Source organism: Microsporum canis, genomic scaffold (assembly GCF_000151145.1).
Source record: "Microsporum canis CBS 113480 supercont1.4 genomic scaffold, whole genome shotgun sequence".
Classification (NCBI taxonomy): Eukaryota; Fungi; Ascomycota; class Eurotiomycetes; order Onygenales; family Arthrodermataceae; genus Microsporum; species Microsporum canis.
Window position 1 is genome coordinate 247,457 of NW_003299166.1, and position 17,037 is coordinate 264,493.

Sequence of the window (17,037 nt, forward strand, 5' to 3'; positions counted from 1 at the left end):
AAATCAGTAGTTAATATAGCGCGTGATAGAGTGGCTTCCACAGTCCTCTATCAAAACACATAAGAGAGAGAGATGGGGAGGGATAGTTAAATATACGAATGAATACGGAGATGTTGAAGTAGTTTTTATGTTGCCTTGCTTGTGATCCCGTGACTGCCGTTTCGGGCGGGGAAGGGAGCTAGTCCCCTTTAAACTATCACGTGGAGTAAGTTATGCCAAGCTTTTTCAGCCGCAGTTTTAATCTCCATCAGGAAATATCAACGTTCTCTACATAGTATGGGATAAAGGGAGAGGGATTATTCAATCATTGAATTAGGCTAAACCAAACAGAAAAAGAGACTAGATCTTGGACATGAGAAGCAAGGGTCCTAAGTCCAAGTCCAGCGCGTACCTTCTCAAATGTGAAATAGTAGGAAAATAAGCAAGAATAAAAACACTCAGCAAGGTCGTGATATTCATTCAGGTACAGGCAGAGACAAAAAAAAGTAAACAAACAAGAGTCATCAACTGAACCATCCATCATCACCAGTCCTGGCCCCGGTCTTTCATCAGGATCTCAATGGCTTGATCCTGCGGTACAGGGTTCTGATTCAGGTCTTTGATGCAGTCCGTAAGCCCATCAGCAGCGGCGTCGACATCTTCCGCCGACCAGCCTGTACAGGCCATGACCATGCGTCTATAATTCTCCCCTAGAACGACATTCTTGCTCTTCAGCGCCTCGACCTCGGCCAGGATCGAGGCAGTCTGCTCCTTGTAGCACTTCAAACGTGTTTTCAACTGTTCGGCAGGGGGTAGCGAGTAGATAAATCTTCCTTGTTTCACAGAGATGACTTTCATACGGCTGCTACCAGGACCATCTGGAAAAAGATCATCAATAATCTTCTTATCATACTTAGCTCTATCCTTGCCGGCCATCGTCTCGCTAGTTTTGTCGCCATTCTTCGTCTGACGCAGATGCTCGATAAGAGCCTCTGATGACAGTGTCAGATTTTTAATCTGTCTTTGCAGCTCTATCCGTTCTCGGGTCTTATTTTTAATTTCGTCGAGCTGGTTTTGCTCGATTTGTCTAGCCTTGGCGCTTTCTCTGATCTTGGAGTGCCACTGATTGAACTCTTGTTGTTTCTCACTGAAACTGCTTGCTAATTCTTTATCAAAAGAGCTTATCGATGCCTCGATGGCTGTATTTATTTGGGAGACAGTTGCTATCATGTGTTAGCCAAGACATAGGTCCCAAAACGTTTTGAAAAGGAGAAGGGCGCATACATTCGAGAATTTCCTTCTTTGTTCTTGCTAGCTGGTCCATATATGCGTCACTCCCAGTGCCAACCTGGAGTCCCTGACTGTTTCCATTAACCATATCAACGCCCACGCCGTAGTCGGCAGGACGGAGACCAGTATTATTAGGAATATGAGGGTCTGCGCCAACTTCAAGAAGCTGCGGAACAAGTACAGTCCTTGCTCTACCTGCTAAATTCAGAGCAGTGTCTCCTTGGTCATCCTGAATATTTACCATCTCTGACATGAACCTGCCCAGGCTGATTATTTCAAATTTGGGAGATTCAGGGAACGAACTTGTCCCGTTCGTTGTCCCACCATGGCGCACTATATACTCCAAGAGGGACTCAAGGTAGTGTTTCGCGGCTACATGCCCTCCGCCGCCAGTTGCCGCCATCATGGAGATGTGATGTAATATCGTGCGTCCGTGGAGATCAATTATCTCTATAGTCGAGCCAAGTAGGTTTAACAGCTTAGGAAAGCTGCGATAGTCAAGGTTGTTCCTGGTCCCAACGGCTTTCTGTAGCGCTGTTTCACCTGCGGCGTTCAACCGGAATATATTTACACCTTTGGATATTAGGGCGTTTAGCAGCGGTAGCCGCGCAAGCATCGCGGCCCAGTGCAGAGCGCTGTTCAGGAATTCATCGAGCGGTGTTTCAAGGTCTTCACTTGTGAGGGTGAGGAAAGCAGGGTGGTTTTCAAAATTTTTCATGCGCTTATCCAAAAATAACGTCATGATCAGTTTCATTTTCTGGAATCTCTCTGGTGTGGTTGCTGCTGGAAGGGCAGGTATGCCATGTCTGGGGTCGTCGGGTATCCTATTGCTTGTGGATTCGCCTTGGTAGAATGAATCGTTGGGTTCAGTAGGTGTCGGCTCGGCCATGGAACTTGTAGGCTGTGTATTGTTGTTACCAAAGGGCCTTTGGTGTGTGGTTGAAGAGGAACGCATCCGTTTGCGGGGAGGTTCTAGGTTTTCATCGTGAGTATACTCCGCAAAACTGCGTTGACTGTTCTGGAGGTTACTACCAAAACCACTGTCTGATACAACGGTTTGCATGCTTTGCTGGCTTGCTGATGGGTAGTAGGTATCCTGGCTGCTCATCTGAGAAGACTTTCTTGTCATGCTTGGTTGTCGCCCATCACTCCCTTTCATAGAAGAGTCAAATCTAGCCTTGCTGATTGCGTTTACTGCCGTAGCTGCGGTGCGGGATATACTCTGGAAATAGGTTCCACTAGCCTGTGGGCCACTTCCTTGTCCATCCAGCCCCTGCGCAAATCGTTTCCTCTGAACGGCCAAGGCTTGTTCCTTTGTAGGTGTGTCTAGTTGTCCCTGTCCTGCCGCGCTGACGCCGTCCTGACCCATGTCATATTCCAACAACGGCCGCAGTAGATCTTCAACCTGATAGCGTCTGCAAAGCTCCAGGCCACGCTGATAACTCACCCATGTGCCCTGATACTTGCCATAACCGCCCTGAACCTTTTCGTGATCACCGGCAGCGACCTCTTTTTCAAGTGTTTTCGTTCTCCGTGCTTTTGCTACACCTGCCACCTTGAGAATCTGTGTAGCATTCAACCATGAATCTGAGCGACGACGCATCATGGCCACCCCATTTACCTCCATTTCGTATACTGAAACGTTTGAATAGACAGCCTACACGCGTGTGCGATTAGCTTGATTAAAATTTCAAAAATTGGATAGAATTCAAAAGAGCAGACGAACGGTATAAATTTGTGGTTTATATCCATCCTGATAAGGCATCGGCCGATATCCATTCCCATCGTTGTAACCACCATACCCCCCCCTGGACATGGAGTTGTTCATGCCGTTTGTCGAAAAGCTAGCGGATACGTTTGAGTGTTGGGACGCCCTGGGCGGAGGAGATCCAGCGGGAGTAGATGCATGGGATTGAGAAGCATGGAACGAGTCGTGCCTGGACTGAGAAAAAGAGGTACCGTTCGGCGGACCTGTATTAGAGTTTCTCGAGAACGACATCGAAGCCTGCAACGTTTTCCCCGTTATACTAGCGGGCTTGAGTCAAATCAAGGGACCGAGGCCAGATTCCTTCCGGTAGTAATATCAGTCGGTACCGGTTAAAGAGGTGTCAGGGGGAAATTAAATAAGCTATAATTCGAATCAGCAATCCATAAAGATAGACATATCATCGCGCAGAGCCTTTTGTTGCCATACTTGCAGCGGGACGTCCCTATCAATTCATTCCAACCGAATGGCGGGCTTTTCTTTCTGGCGTCGCGACCCTGGCAGAGTTGGGAGCGGTTCGCGTGGTCACGTTACCCGCGCCTCTTTACTCAAGTCGAAGTTGAAGTTGTAGAGGCAAAGTCGTAGAGGAAGAGAAATGGATATAGAAATCGAGAGTCTCGACTACATGCTATCCAGAGACACAGTCAGTGAACAGCGAGTGAAGAAGTTCTTCGAGTTCCTCTTTTCCTTTTTCCCTTTTCGTCTTTTTTCCCACTTTCGCGTCTAAGCGCGCTTATGATGACTAAGCGCGATATTCGAACTTCGTCTGTTCTTTTTTGTATGGGAAAAGCAGCAAGCAGACAAGAGAAAAGAAAGGGGAAAGACTTAAGAGAAAGGCAAAGAGAAGGATATATACGAGGAGGTTGGGGATAGGAGAACACCAACTATCGGCTTGTATACCGACTGGATAGCTTTTTCTTTCCCAATTCAACGTCATGACGAGCCCCGTCCAATGGAGGATGCATTATCGAGCTCTGCTTCGAGAGGCCAGCTATCTCCCCGATCCCGTCGCCAACAGATACATGACCGAGTATGTCATATCGAGATTCCGAAAATTCACCTCCCCAATGGAGCAAAAGACAATGGATGCTGCCAAAATTGCACGGCTTCAGACCCGTATCAGGAAGCACCTCAAGCTCTTCCAGCTCGCAAACCAGGGATATCCAAAGTCGCTTGAGCGTGTCCTACTCATGTCTTACGGCCGAATTGGACGACGGAAACGAATTTTACTACAGCAACTCCTACACTCTGATGGCAATGGGCCTGGCTCGAAGGGTATGCTGTTTTCAGACCAATGGAAACCGTCAGAGCTACTCCTTGCGCTGCTACAGAGCCAAAGCGAGAACCATCACATCGGTGCCCAAAAAGTTAAAAGGCCGGTGAGGACAGGCGACTTGGAGCCTCGCATACCAGAGGTTAACGCCCTTTCGAAGCCACTAGCAGATATAAGGAAAATACATATACGGCAGAAATGGTACGCCCTTGTGCTCGACAAAGCCTTCCCTCCCCTCCCCCGGAACGACTGGGAAACTCTGCAGCGCCTTGTAGCTGGAAGTGAGCCGTGGACCCCTCCAATGAGAAGGAAAGGCCCCCGACAAACCTCCCCTCCAGACTCCGTGAGTCAGCCTCAGGAAGGCTACCTCAGTACCGAATTTCTCATCGCGGGCGCTAAAAAGGACCCTACCTTTGCGCAATACGTCCGAGGTCGGCCACATCATATCACTAGACGCCTTATGCGCCATATGTGGGAGCGTGTCTGCGCCCTGACACCGCTTATCCAATGGGACTCCAGCAAACATAAATGGCTGTTTTCATGGGGTACACAACGGGTTACTGCACCGATTTATCGCCAGGTAGATCCTGTGAAGGGGATGGCTTTGTTTGAGGGGGTTCACCAGAAGACTGGGAGAGCCACTATGCCACGAAGACAATACACGAAGCAGGGAGAAGGAGATGCGAAGTCAAAAGAAGATAGCGGTAAACATGTTGAAGAACCCCCTTCAGCAAGAACAACTGAGAATTATGCTCTCGCACAGGCCGTTAATTCTTAATACCCCATTATCATACAAGAAGTAAAGCTATTGATGTCGCAGCTTATGGAGGAAAGCTACATTCCCTCTACCTTTCTCTTCAGCATACCACAGAAGCTCTCAAAAATCACCGAATCAAACCCTTTTACCCACCGCACGGTAATGTCAGCATTCTCGGGGCTCAGCCGCCTTACCTGGATGATAAACCCAAACACTACATCCTCAGTATTGGACTGAGTACCTGCATTGTTGAATCCATCTTTAGCAGCATCCTGCTGTTGTCTTTTCCTCCTTGCCTGCCGAGACCAGGCATTTTCCGTAGTGAAACCTAGCCCGCTTGACTTTTTGTTGTCCCATTCCCAGGGAATCCGAAATGATTTGATTTCTGTATCAATCGCTTCGATCAATAAGTCAATTGATTTACACGGCATGCTAAAATGGAATTCCGACGGGAAGGGTAGGTATCGCTTTGGTATATTAGATATACTCCGAGCAACTCCCTATATGTGCATCAGGCCATATTAGCACAGTAAACTTAAGCTTTTATGTATGCATATTGCCTACCATCGTGGGCCGCACATCCTTCCACGACCAGGCTATAGCCCAGCGCTTGGTCTTGTCCCCCTGAATAAACTCGGTGACCGCCCAATTCTTGTTACCGAGCCGCTGGAGCTCCTCGATAAGCGAAAGAAGGCTGCTCCGTTTGCCTAGCATAGAGGTATACCACTTAACAGCTTCTCGCAAACGTAGGCTCTCCTCGATCATCTTGTTCACGAATGCAACTTCTCCGCCGGGCGTAATCATTTCTGTCTCCGCCCCAGTACAAACCTGCAATCAACTTAGTTTGTATGTATCCCACGGTATATGTTCAATATGATCAGCATACGGAAAGCGGCTCATGCTGTTTCTCCTCTGCCAACTGTAACATCTCCTCCCGTGATTCGTAGAACGGGGGGTTGCACATAGTGAAGTCGAGCCTTGTATGATAAATGTTAAAGATAAATTTTGAAACAACAAAGCTGTTCAGCTTACAGCTTCAAAGGGATCCTGCCATCAAGGGGAATCAATGGGCCATCTGGCGTAGATTCCACCACCTGGATACGTGACTGTAGGTTGTTCCTCAGCACATTCTCCCTGGCATAGATTAGATTCTTCTCGTCGATATCTAGATTCTATTTAGCATCCGTGCTCTATATGATACTTCTCAATATACCTGTCGCCACGAATTTCCATCGTGTTCTCCGTGCTGCTCCGAGAAGAGGGTAGATGCAGCTTGACCCCGTTCCGCTGCCAGTCGTTAATATCAATATCGGCTCCAACACTGTGCACGAAGGGCAGAAGGGGGTATTTTATTCGTACATGTCGAGCCCGACAACATCCCTATCAGGATCAAATCGGTCAAAGTAGTCATCATTGGTACAGTCTATCAAATCCTGCAACCAAAGTATGTAGTTGAGCCTGCACCAAAGCCCATCTATCAGACTTGAGTAATCGTCGAGCGGATCACAAACAACATACCGATTAGGGACCTGACAACGGACATTAGCAGGATCTCAAGATCAGTACAGGTAAAAAACAGGAGAGCTCTTACGGGCGGACACAGCCTGTCACCAGGAAGCTCAACCTCCAAGCCAAAATCGCGACGAAGAAGGCTGATCGTCAACTGCCTGTGGTATCACCCGTCACTACAGGCGCATCGGGACTAAACCTCATGGTAGACAATACCTGACAGCATCCGGGTTGCTGAAATCGAGCTGCCCCTTTGCATTCAAGCTGGTACGAGACGGCTGTCAGCGATCATGCAGCCACATCCAGAAGAGGAGAGTCATACAACTCCTTGAAGGCCGGGTCTTGCAAGGCCAGGGCTGAAAAGTCGACCTTTTGCCGATAGATGTTCCCTGCAGAGTCCATCGTAGGTTGGCTTATTTTTTGCAAGTCTTGAGATGCAAGGGTCGTTTGTATCACAGGTTGCATTTATGAAACGACCTTATGCACCCGGGCTGAAAAACTAGTGTGTGAATAACAAACGGACGGTCAGCTTGAAGAAGTAAACATGTCTTGCTTCCATGCGGGTTGTTACATGGTATGTGGAAGGCTCACTTGGGATTTGCCCTGCAGCGTGTTTGTCCCATAGTTATATACAATCATCGCTACTTTGCATATACATACTAATACGCTACACTAGATATACGATAGTCAAACAGGAGACTGGCCAAGTCAGCCCATGCATATAACATCAAGGTAATCACAAAAGAAGAGGCTGCAAGTCCTTCAAGACATCCGCAGTCTTGACAATCTCAGCAAACTCCTCCAGCGTCGCGACGGAGACGCCGTGAACCGTATCTGCATCGAACCGTCCACTTGCAAACGACGCAGTAGCATCTTCGACCAGGATCACTCGCCCGCCCAGCTTGCCGTCTGGGGCGTTTGTCACACCTAGATTGGCCGCCATGCGGGTGGTGGTAGAAACGCAGTGTTCCGCCGTCAGGCCCAGGATGAGCAGCTGTCTCACGCCCTTCCCCCTCAGCGTCTTCTCCAGGTCAGTCCCGACCAGCGCTGAGTTGACGTTCTTCCAGATGACCAGCTCGCCCGCGGTGGGCTCGGTGAACGGGTAGAAGGCTGGTCCACCGTCTGGGTGGTCCGGGTGCAAGACGCTCTTCACGTTGGTCGACGAGTGCCCGACATGTACGATCTCGATGTGCGGGCTCTTGGTGTGGGCAGCACGAAAGGCATTGACGAGTGCGGTCACATTTTCCTTGTACTGCGGGTTGGATCTTTTGCCCCAGTACGCCTCGTTGTCGAAGGCTGCGTGATTGTCGATGACGAGGAGGACGGTAGGCAGAGAGAGGTCCAGTGCTGCCATCTTTGTTGCCATCTTTGGTCTATCTATGTAATATCTAATGTCTTATATGTTTATCCCTATGACTCTAATAACTAGTTCACTAATGCTGATATCCAGTTAATTTGTCAGCAGGTGGTTATACGAGTATTCTACAGACACTCGGAAGCATACGATAGTACAGACACTGTCGTAGATGAGTTCTGCTCTTTCTCCAGCCATACTGTTGCGTTGGTCGACAAGCACACATGGACAAACAAGATGATTCCATGGATCCATATGCCGGGCGAGCGGACCGGAATGGCCTACCAATGAGTACTATGGTACATATCTGCAAGATCTCGATCAGGCTCGATTGGCATAACTTTAAGTGGCGTTAATGATACATAATAGTGCTCAGCGTCTATATACGCCCTAAAAGTAAATACGTGGAAGATGTACCGTATACACAGACAGCTTGAATGTAATATCCTGCGGGACCACGATTTATATTCCGATTCTTAGGCTAGCAGATGTATATTAAAAGCACAAAAAAAGGCGAAACGCTATGGGTGGAGAAGAATATTAAAAAAGAAAAGGAATGCATTATACTCCGTGAAATTTGCAGGCTCATTATTGGGTATCAAATCGACCGAGGAAGGGAAAAAAGAAAAGAGACATAGGAAAAAGACAAATCCTCTAGGTGGAAACATATACCCGTGCAAATAACTAGGAGGCCAAGGTCGAATGAAATCGGAAGTAATGAAAAATAAATAACCAGGGTCGTCTGCGTATGTGAATCTTCGTTAGCCGGTCATGTTCAAGATACACTATCGTGTTTATGTGGGTGAAGGTGAAGCGAGACATCTCGTGGCGAAGTCTATGTATGCGAACATGCAGGGAAGTCGGTAATATGTACAGACTAGGGAATATAATATGAGTTGAAGGGAATCGAGGATGCATACCAAATTGCCTGCATGATGCAAGTACCTTTTCGTTCCCCCCGTATACCCCTGCCCGCAAGACCAAAAAGAAAAGGTGGCGTTCAAAAGTAAACATGTTTTCTCTACTTGGTATAGCAAGGGTTGCATTTCATCAACCCGCACAACTTGCAGCGCCAGATGCCGATGAAAGGGCCGCCGTTGCATATCGAGCAGCGCCATGTCAAGATGCTTCCGTTGCTGGTCTGCACGATCCCCCACTGGTGAGGACATCGGGGGTTGGCCATCGTGACGTAGGTGGTTGCTGGAAAAAGAAAAGAGAAAAAAAGCAAAAGCCTGACGGAGCTGAAGCTCTCTTGATTCGGTAGAAGAAGCTGTGGTGCGTTTAACCAGCCAGAGCCCTTATATAGGGGCGCGCAGGCGAGTGTTTGGGTCGCCGGGGGGCCTGAGGTGTTGCAAAAAATTATAAGGGCTAAGCAAGGCCAAGCAGTAGGGGCGTTCCAGCACGACGGGTCGCCTAGTGGGAGACTATTTTATGGCCGTATAGAAAAAAAGGCGAGGGAAAAAGAGAGATCCCAGTCGAAGAGGTGGAAAAGTTGGATAGGTAGGATGTGTCTTTTCTTAGGGAGGAAGAGTGTTGTTTTGATAGCAAAGAGAAAAGAGAGAGAAGGAATCAAGGCTAGGCGTGAGAATTGGTCAGTTTTATACAGCCCAGCATGGAGCACTTTCAAGTCACAAACTCGACTCGCGCACCTTTGCCTGTTCCTCTTGTAACCTTTATATGTCGCAGCAGTGAGGGCCAGATCTCTTAGACAGATGGTGAAGAATAGAACGTAACAACGGAGAAGCCAACGAGTGAATTGTATGCTGATAGAGGAAGAAGGGAGAAACAACCTGGGCTGTTCAATCGGTATATATATACCCCAAGGTGGATTTTTTTTTTCCCTTTCCATCGGAAGAAGCAAAGCTGAGTTCCCCTGGGGGGGCCGTCCCGGAACCCCATCTTGCCCTTCTGGTGACCAGAGCTTGAGGAGAGCTATGGTGAAGGCTGTCTGGTCTTTGTCTCGGGTTTTCTTTTTTCTTCCTATTCTTCCCTTTTGAGTAATTCTCTTCTTTTCTTTTTTTCCCTTCTCTTTTTCGTTTTTTTTTTTCCTTTCGCACATTCAATTTTTCTTCTCGTCTGGCATGTTTGATTGGCGAAGGTGTCGAGAGGGTTCCAGCATCGTTTCGTCCCCATGGCTGTTGCAGATGGTAATTAGCGAGTCAGGATGGTTGATACATTGGTGTTGTAAGGGGCGCATATATGCCTACGCCGTATAGATGCAGGGCGACAGGTCGAGTAGTCGAGCTGGGAACTAGCAAAGCTCCACGTAACTCCCTACTTCCGGGCACAAGAGGGACCATATATGTCGTCTCCCGCACGCCTCTCTTTATATCTGATTGCAGACAAACGGAGGATTGCCGTGAAGATCCCAAGAACCAAACTACTGGTGCTCTCAAAAGCCATATCCTGGTCCTTTTTTTCTTCTTCTCTCATCCTCTGACTGGCGCAGCTCATCACCTTCTCTCGTATACCCCGTAACTCTCTTCATCCAGAGAAGAGAAGTCGACGGTCTGTCAGTCGCTGGAGGAAGCAAGGCAGACGAGCTAACGTCCACCGCCAAGTGTGCCTGTATGCGGACAGCCAGACTGGAGATGGTCCGCGGAGCACGATATCGGACAGAAAGAGATGCCAGTGCGGACCAGCCGGATCCATGATATCTGTTCTTTTTTCTTTTTCTCTCTTTTTTTTTTCTGTTTTCAAGCCCAACAGCTACAGACTTCCAAATCCACAAACAGACGGCTAACCAGCCCAATCACCATGCAAGGGAGTGCTCCCTGGGCGGTGACCCGGGAGTATGCATACATGGCAACCTCCCTACTATGTATGTATACATATGTATGTATATGCACTCCGTAACTAGACTCTAAACATCCCTGGCGGAAATCCATCCCGCCATACCGGCGCCCATCTTCCTGGCCTTCTTAGCCCTGGTTCCGGCGTACGTCAGTCGTGATTTCTGGGTATTTTTAGCTTCAACCTGGCTTTCAAATAATTGGCCCTGCAACGGCTGAGAGAACGCAGAGATGGATGGGTTGTCGGCGCAGGGACTCAGGCCCCCCCCCTCTGGAGATCCTCCTCCTGGCCTGCGTATCTGTACGACTTCGAGGGTCCCGTTGTGAAGTTCGTTGCATTATCTGGTTGAGGACAGCCAGCGAACAAGCAAATATGACGTATCACGAAAATCCGATCTTCAAGGTCGTGTTCCTTAGCTATCTCAATCTATATCTGGCGCGTCTGCTGCTTTGTTCTACTGTCTGCTTCATCACCCTCTCGTCCTGTTTGATATAGCCCTACTGATGCCAGGAGACACGCCACCATACGGGTGGTAGGAATAAATGATACCAGGGAACGGTACTATATACAAGCACCTATAGGGCTTGTTATTTCACTTTGGCATCCGCTCTTCAGGCCCTTTTCGTAGCCAGCTTGCCGCTCTCGAGCCGCCGGGCATGGCTGAAGGGACAGTCTAGATTTGTCGATCTCGATGTGCCCTAATATTTATGCTGAACCACATGACAACGATTACTCCCGTGCAAGGCGCTGCAGGGAAAAAGAAGAAAAGATACGGTCTGACCTTTGACATCGCGTTCTCGTAGGAACTAACGAGTGGGCTCCGGCAGCAGAAGAAACGTTGGTGGAAGTGGGCATGCACTATTATGATGTAACTGTGTACGTGCTTCCTAGTTACAATCCCCTTTTTGCTTGAAAATAAAGATCTATATATATATTGAAAATTACATATATATAGCACCGAACAACTAGTTAGATATAGATAAATAAGGGATGACGGGGACACCCAAAGCCCGATCTGCAGCTTGCCGCATCACACTGGCACAGTCGATTCTGCATGTAAACGTTTTCCGTTTGCTGTTAGCGCCCACCCCCATGCGAGTGTTGCCCCACGACCACACGGCGTTCTCCGTATATCATTCTAATTATCATGCCCTGAGACGACGGATGGGAGAAGCCCACACGATCGGCAGAGCTTGTTTGTCCGCAGTCCCTTCCCTCGATAAAAGCAGAGTCCAAGTGGGAAAAAAAAAGTTGAAAATAAAAAAAGGAAAGTAGAGGATGTAGTTGCTGGTGGGAACAAACAATAATTTAATCCGGTACTGAGAAACCTAAAAGCATAGTCAACCGAACGACGCCGTCCGGCCAATCGAGGCAATGGTGACGATGAGGATATACGATCCTACTGCAGTGTTTGAGAAGTGTCATCATTGTCCGGGCCAAGGGGATGGGGGGAGGATAGAAAAGGAATGGAGATATCGGAGCTCTTCCTCTTGCTCTCGATCTTGCATGGTCCTCATGCCCTATAGCCACGGGATGGCAGCTGTAACGGTATTTACTCCCTCACACGCGAGCGAGTAGTTGAAAGGGAGAAGAAAAAAAAGAAAGAAGACAAGGGGGAAAAAGCGGGAGGCAGGCTGCCAAAGAGAGGCAAAGTATAAAGGTGGGACGGAACAGGGAAAAACGGGACTATGGTCGGTGAGGGCGTATTCTGGCACACGAGTTGGGGCGGAGGAAAGGCACAGTAGCCCATAGCATTGAGGGTGATGCAGCCGTGGGACATGTAATGGAAATCTAGCCAGGATATATTCCCCCACACGCTGCTGATACCCGAATTGGTGAAGATCTTGTACCTCTAGGAATGGTCGAAATGGGACATGTTTGCATCTTGACTGCAGTTCTTTGTTTTGCTTTTCTTTTTTCATTCTCTTCGCTCTTCATGTGGTGGCTAGTTGTCATAAGAAATGTTGATGATAGCTGTCATTGATTGCCCTAATGAGGTTGATTCGTAAAACATATACAGATTCGTACTCCAACATACCATGTCGTGCCGCGTACCGCCAATTTGATGTAATATGTATGCATCTGTAGACTTGGGTCAAGTGTGATGAAGCAGGCTTTTGATTCTTTATTTTATGTTTTTTTTATTTTTTTTTTTTTCTTGAGATGAGGAAAGGGAGCAAGGGGGAGTTCCGATACGGGTTGCGTGAAGGCTGCCTTTGCATTTAGCCGTGCAACTGGAAGAGGGCAGAAATACTAAAGGAAAGAAGTCAGTGAGAATCCAGCAGAAGCATGTTAGGCAGATGTTGAAGACGAGGGTCAAGGCGTAAAAGTTGTGTAAATGGAAATCAAGATGAGCGAACCTTTCTCCGTTGTGATGCCTTCTGATGCTTTCAGATAAGAGAGCCGAAAGATCGAGCACAACTAGTTTTTTCATGAGCTTCACCTTTTCCACTGGAAGAGGGAACGAGTTCGTCACGACGACATAATCGATACTGGGGCAATTCTCCATCTGCTCCATGGAATCGTCTCCAAAGATGCCATGAGTTGCAATGCAGTACACCTTTTTTGCACCGCCCTTTTTAACAACCGTTTCTGCAGCTGCAATCCAGCTAGATGCCCTATCAATCATATCATCAACGATGAAGACCGTTTTATCCTTGACATCGCCAACAAGGGTAATCATCCTCTCCTGTCCGAATCGCCGCACACATCCGTCTTCCTCATCGGAGGATGCGGCGGCATCGAAAGAGCCACCTAGCGCATGGCCAGGTTGGTAGCTAGACAGGTTTGATATTGCAGACATGGTCATTGGGTCAGGAATGGATCCTTCATATCCATCAGCTCCATTGTTAGAAGCGGACGCAGAAGTAGGCGATGTTTCGGGGGATGGATAATCATCGTCAACAAGATGTCCTTGAACCAAGCGGCCAGTGATAACCTCGCGTGCCCGCTCATCGGTATACTCGGAGGAGAATCCATCGGCGAGAGTGGAGGGGCCTAGCATGCTATCTGGGTGTGGTGTTCTATATGAATCTGACTCTTGTGCCGCGTTGCTAGCAGAAGTGTCGGAGGTACTGTTACGAGGTGTGAGGATACCACTTTCAGTAGCTGTATTGGCAATTGAGCGACGGATGTTCGTATTCGATGTACGGTCAAACTTCTGTTCTCCGTCGTGGCTAGTAGTGAAGCCTTGCTCAACAGAGTCGAAGAAGATGGCGCTATCAGTCATTGTTCCAACTTTTGCTTGCCGTTGTCGTCTCCTATCAGTAGTAACAATGCCAAAGTTGAGTTTTAAGGCATCAGCCAAAGAAGTAACCCTCTTACTTCCACCAGCGTTTTTGGTAACGACGACTGCTTCATTCCATTGCGGGACGTTCATCCGAATCCAGCGAGCAATCAAGGGTTCCGCGAAGAGGTTATCGACAGGCTTGCCGAAGAAACCTTGCATTTGGGATGCCTGGATGGGGGTTTCTAGTCAGTTAATCCGGTCTTGAGTGGTTATCTTGCTTAACACCAATTAGGCGGGTTATTTATCCATACATGTAGGTCCACAGTGACAACATGGTCAACTCCGGCGACAGAAAGTAGATTGGCAAGCATCCGAGCTGTAATCGCCCCTCTATGGCTTTTCTTCTTTGATTGCCGCGAATATGGGAAGTATCTTTTTTTTATTATTTTCCGGGTCAGTAAATTCAGAATGTACAGGCGCATGGTGAGTGACCTACGGCATAACAGCTTTGAAAATAGTTAGCCTGGAGTGCTCTAACAGTCAATCACCCTTCAACTGGGATACAGACCTGTTATGGATTTCGCCGAACCACCCTTGCAGGCTGATATCATGATCAACAGCTCCATCACGCTGTCATTGATCTTCCTACTTCCGCTCTGGACGATATAAACATCCTGATTCCGAACAGAGGCCCCGATATTGACGCTGGTTTCGCCATTGCTGAATTTTCGTAGCTCACACGGCGCCGGTAGGGTCCCTAGTCTATCACATATGGCCTCAGTCAGGGTGGGATGCGAGGTCCCAGAGAAGACTAGAACGCCTCTCATGGTAGGGGTTTGGAGGTTTAGACAAAGATCGTATTGAGTTCCAATAGCATCAACGAGAGATATTGCGAGTGTATATCAAAGCTGCCTTCCATGGGGTTTTCTCTTCTCTCAACGTTTTTCTTCTGCTTCTTTTCCCTCTTTTCGCTCTTCGAGGCGGTCGAAAGGTTTGAAGTGCCTTTAGAGTTTATCCTTGCGCCGCAGCTTTTTTTTTTCTTCTTAGTGTAGAACATGTGACCTGCGCTGACGTAGGCGACTTAACGAGCTTGGTTTCTTTCTTTTTTGCCCTTCAGGACATATATATATATATATATGCAAGTCCTGGCGTTCTGTTGATCATGTCCGCTGAGTTCCCTGCTATTCAGCCGGGTGGTTCCCTCATTGTTGCGTGGCAGGTGAGGGACAAGCGTGTGCTGGTCGTCGGTGGTGGTGAGGTTCGTTTTTCTCTTCCCAATTCCCGCAGGGCTACGGCGGCTGTCTAGAAAAATAACAAAAATCTTAAAAAGATATTATTAATGATAACAAATATGCTCTCTAGGTAGCTGCTGGCCGGATTGTGCATGCACTAAATGCGGACGCCAAGGTCACTGTCGTCTGTCCAAAGTCGTGCCTGAACGACGAAGTGGCATTTCGCGTGGCGGAACAGCAGGTCGGCCATGTCGATCGAAAGTTCCAAACGGAAGACTTAGTCGGCATCGACATGGTCTTTGTGGCTGTCGATGATCCCGAGGCTTCTACTCAGATTTGGAAGCTGTGCAGGGAACAGCGCATTCCTGCAAACATTGCGGATGTGCCATCAGAATGTGACTTCTACTTTGGCAGCGTGCACCGCGATGGGCCACTGCAGGTGATGGTCAGCACTAACGGAAATGGACCTAAACTAGCCAGCATCATAAGGAAGAAGATCGCAGCAAGTCTTCCTGACAATACCGGTGCAGCCATCCAGAACGTAGGACTGCTGCGCAAGAAACTGAGAGTAGCTGCTCCAACTCCCAATGAAGGGCCAAAGAGGATGAGTTGGTTCGTACATGTCAAGAATAAATTATTACAGCCTGACTTTGAAGCTGTATTTCGCTTGATACTGACTCCCTTTCCTACATAGGATATCTCGAATCTGTGAATCCTGGAGCTTAGATGAACTCGTTAACATGACTGAAGATGACATGGAAAACTTGCTTCAGCATTATAATTCTGGAAATATCCCGACCTTTGAACAGGTCCGGCTGAAGCAAGGCGACAGCGTTGCCCCTTTTGATGGGAGCATGGGCTGGAGCTCATGAGAGGAGCTTTACATAGGAACCACCTAGAGGACATATTCACCGTAATTGGTCTGTGTAAATCATGCAATGCCGTAATATATTGCCCAGCTTGATCCATTTTAGAAGTGTTCTCTATAATGCGGTCCTTGGCCCCCTGAGCTTCAAGTCCAAAGTTAGTGCAGGTTAATCAATATTTATTCTAGCTTGCTTCACTTTCTGGTGCGCGGTTGTTGTCTTTATTCAAAACTTTTTTTGTCAAGCCTAATGCAAATGCGATGAACGTGTGGTTAGCCTTTTTCGTCTTATTTCTGCATATCTTAAGCCTACTATATAGTGCAGTTAGTGAAATTACTTAGTACTAGTATGTTCTTGCACTGTGATCAGATAAGATAAAAATGCCAAGGCTCGGGCCGAGTATCCAATAAAATGGCCCGTGCACTAACTTTATAGAGTCAAGCGCGTGGAAGAACCTTAAACGCGTACCTTGGATGATATAGTTATACACGTAACTCAACTCAAATAAATACAAAATGATATAGATATTGTGCTAACGACCACCCGAGCAATCTAACATGTCTATAGGCATTTGTTACAGCCTTGACTTCGTACTGGCTGGTAATGTTCTTGGCCCTATGGGGTTTGGCCTTAATTGCTACCTGTGTTGCCGACCAAATAATGTGCATACCATTACAAACTGCTGCCCGCTAATGATTTCGTGGGCTTACCAGCCGTATCAAGAGGATATATAACAAAGCGCGACAGATATTGCACCAAGTGAAGCGGTATCACCTAACTTCTCGGGCACATAAGCTAAAGAACAGCTCAAGGTGATGGAGGAATGAAGGTGAAGGAAGTTTTCGGCTCTAATTGCTTTTTATTTCCAGAGTACATGAACCAAAGAGCTGAAATATTAGACAGAAAGTGTGAAGAAGTTAAAAGCGGATATCAACTGGAGGGGCAGAAAATTGCAAAAGCCGTCTAGAAAAGCCAGGAACACGAATATAC

At 47.8% G+C, this 17,037-nt stretch overlaps 6 protein-coding genes across 6 annotated transcripts; 2 read left to right on the plus strand and 4 right to left on the minus strand.

Annotated features, from left to right (window-relative positions):
* Positions 1–522: 522 nt before the first annotated feature.
* Positions 523–3,268, minus strand: MCYG_04069 (start control protein cdc10; the record flags this gene model as incomplete). Its single annotated transcript, XM_002846286.1, has 3 exons — positions 523–1,202; positions 1,264–2,926; positions 2,996–3,268. The coding sequence occupies 3 exons, from the start codon at positions 3,266–3,268 to the stop codon at positions 523–525; spliced, it is 2,616 nt and encodes an 871-aa protein (XP_002846332.1).
* Positions 3,269–3,969: 701 nt separating this feature from the next.
* Positions 3,970–5,085, plus strand: MCYG_04070 (conserved hypothetical protein; the record flags this gene model as incomplete). The annotated part of the gene is made up of 1 exon (XM_002846287.1): positions 3,970–5,085. One exon carries the CDS (start codon positions 3,970–3,972, stop codon positions 5,083–5,085), a length of 1,116 nt encoding a protein of 371 aa, XP_002846333.1.
* A 56-nt stretch (positions 5,086–5,141) lies between these two features.
* On the minus strand, positions 5,142–6,975 carry MCYG_04071 (DUF890 domain-containing protein; the record flags this gene model as incomplete). Its single annotated transcript, XM_002846288.1, has 8 exons — positions 5,142–5,564; positions 5,629–5,892; positions 5,951–6,041; positions 6,097–6,198; positions 6,424–6,593; positions 6,656–6,716; positions 6,790–6,837; positions 6,896–6,975. 8 exons carry the CDS (start codon positions 6,973–6,975, stop codon positions 5,142–5,144), a joined length of 1,239 nt encoding a protein of 412 aa, XP_002846334.1.
* A 334-nt stretch (positions 6,976–7,309) lies between these two features.
* Positions 7,310–8,125, minus strand: MCYG_04072 (isochorismatase hydrolase; the record flags this gene model as incomplete). The annotated part of the gene is made up of 2 exons (XM_002846289.1): positions 7,310–7,950; positions 8,092–8,125. The coding sequence occupies 2 exons, from the start codon at positions 8,123–8,125 to the stop codon at positions 7,310–7,312; spliced, it is 675 nt and encodes a 224-aa protein (XP_002846335.1).
* Positions 8,126–12,942: 4,817 nt separating this feature from the next.
* Positions 12,943–14,776, minus strand: MCYG_04073 (ribose-phosphate pyrophosphokinase 1; the record flags this gene model as incomplete). Its single annotated transcript, XM_002846290.1, has 4 exons — positions 12,943–12,973; positions 13,081–14,177; positions 14,261–14,381; positions 14,514–14,776. The coding sequence occupies 4 exons, from the start codon at positions 14,774–14,776 to the stop codon at positions 12,943–12,945; spliced, it is 1,512 nt and encodes a 503-aa protein (XP_002846336.1).
* Positions 14,777–15,111: 335 nt separating this feature from the next.
* MCYG_04074 (conserved hypothetical protein) lies at positions 15,112–16,053 on the plus strand (the record flags this gene model as incomplete). Its single annotated transcript, XM_002846291.1, has 3 exons — positions 15,112–15,207; positions 15,312–15,793; positions 15,876–16,053. The coding sequence occupies 3 exons, from the start codon at positions 15,112–15,114 to the stop codon at positions 16,051–16,053; spliced, it is 756 nt and encodes a 251-aa protein (XP_002846337.1).
* Positions 16,054–17,037: the final 984 nt, after the last annotated feature.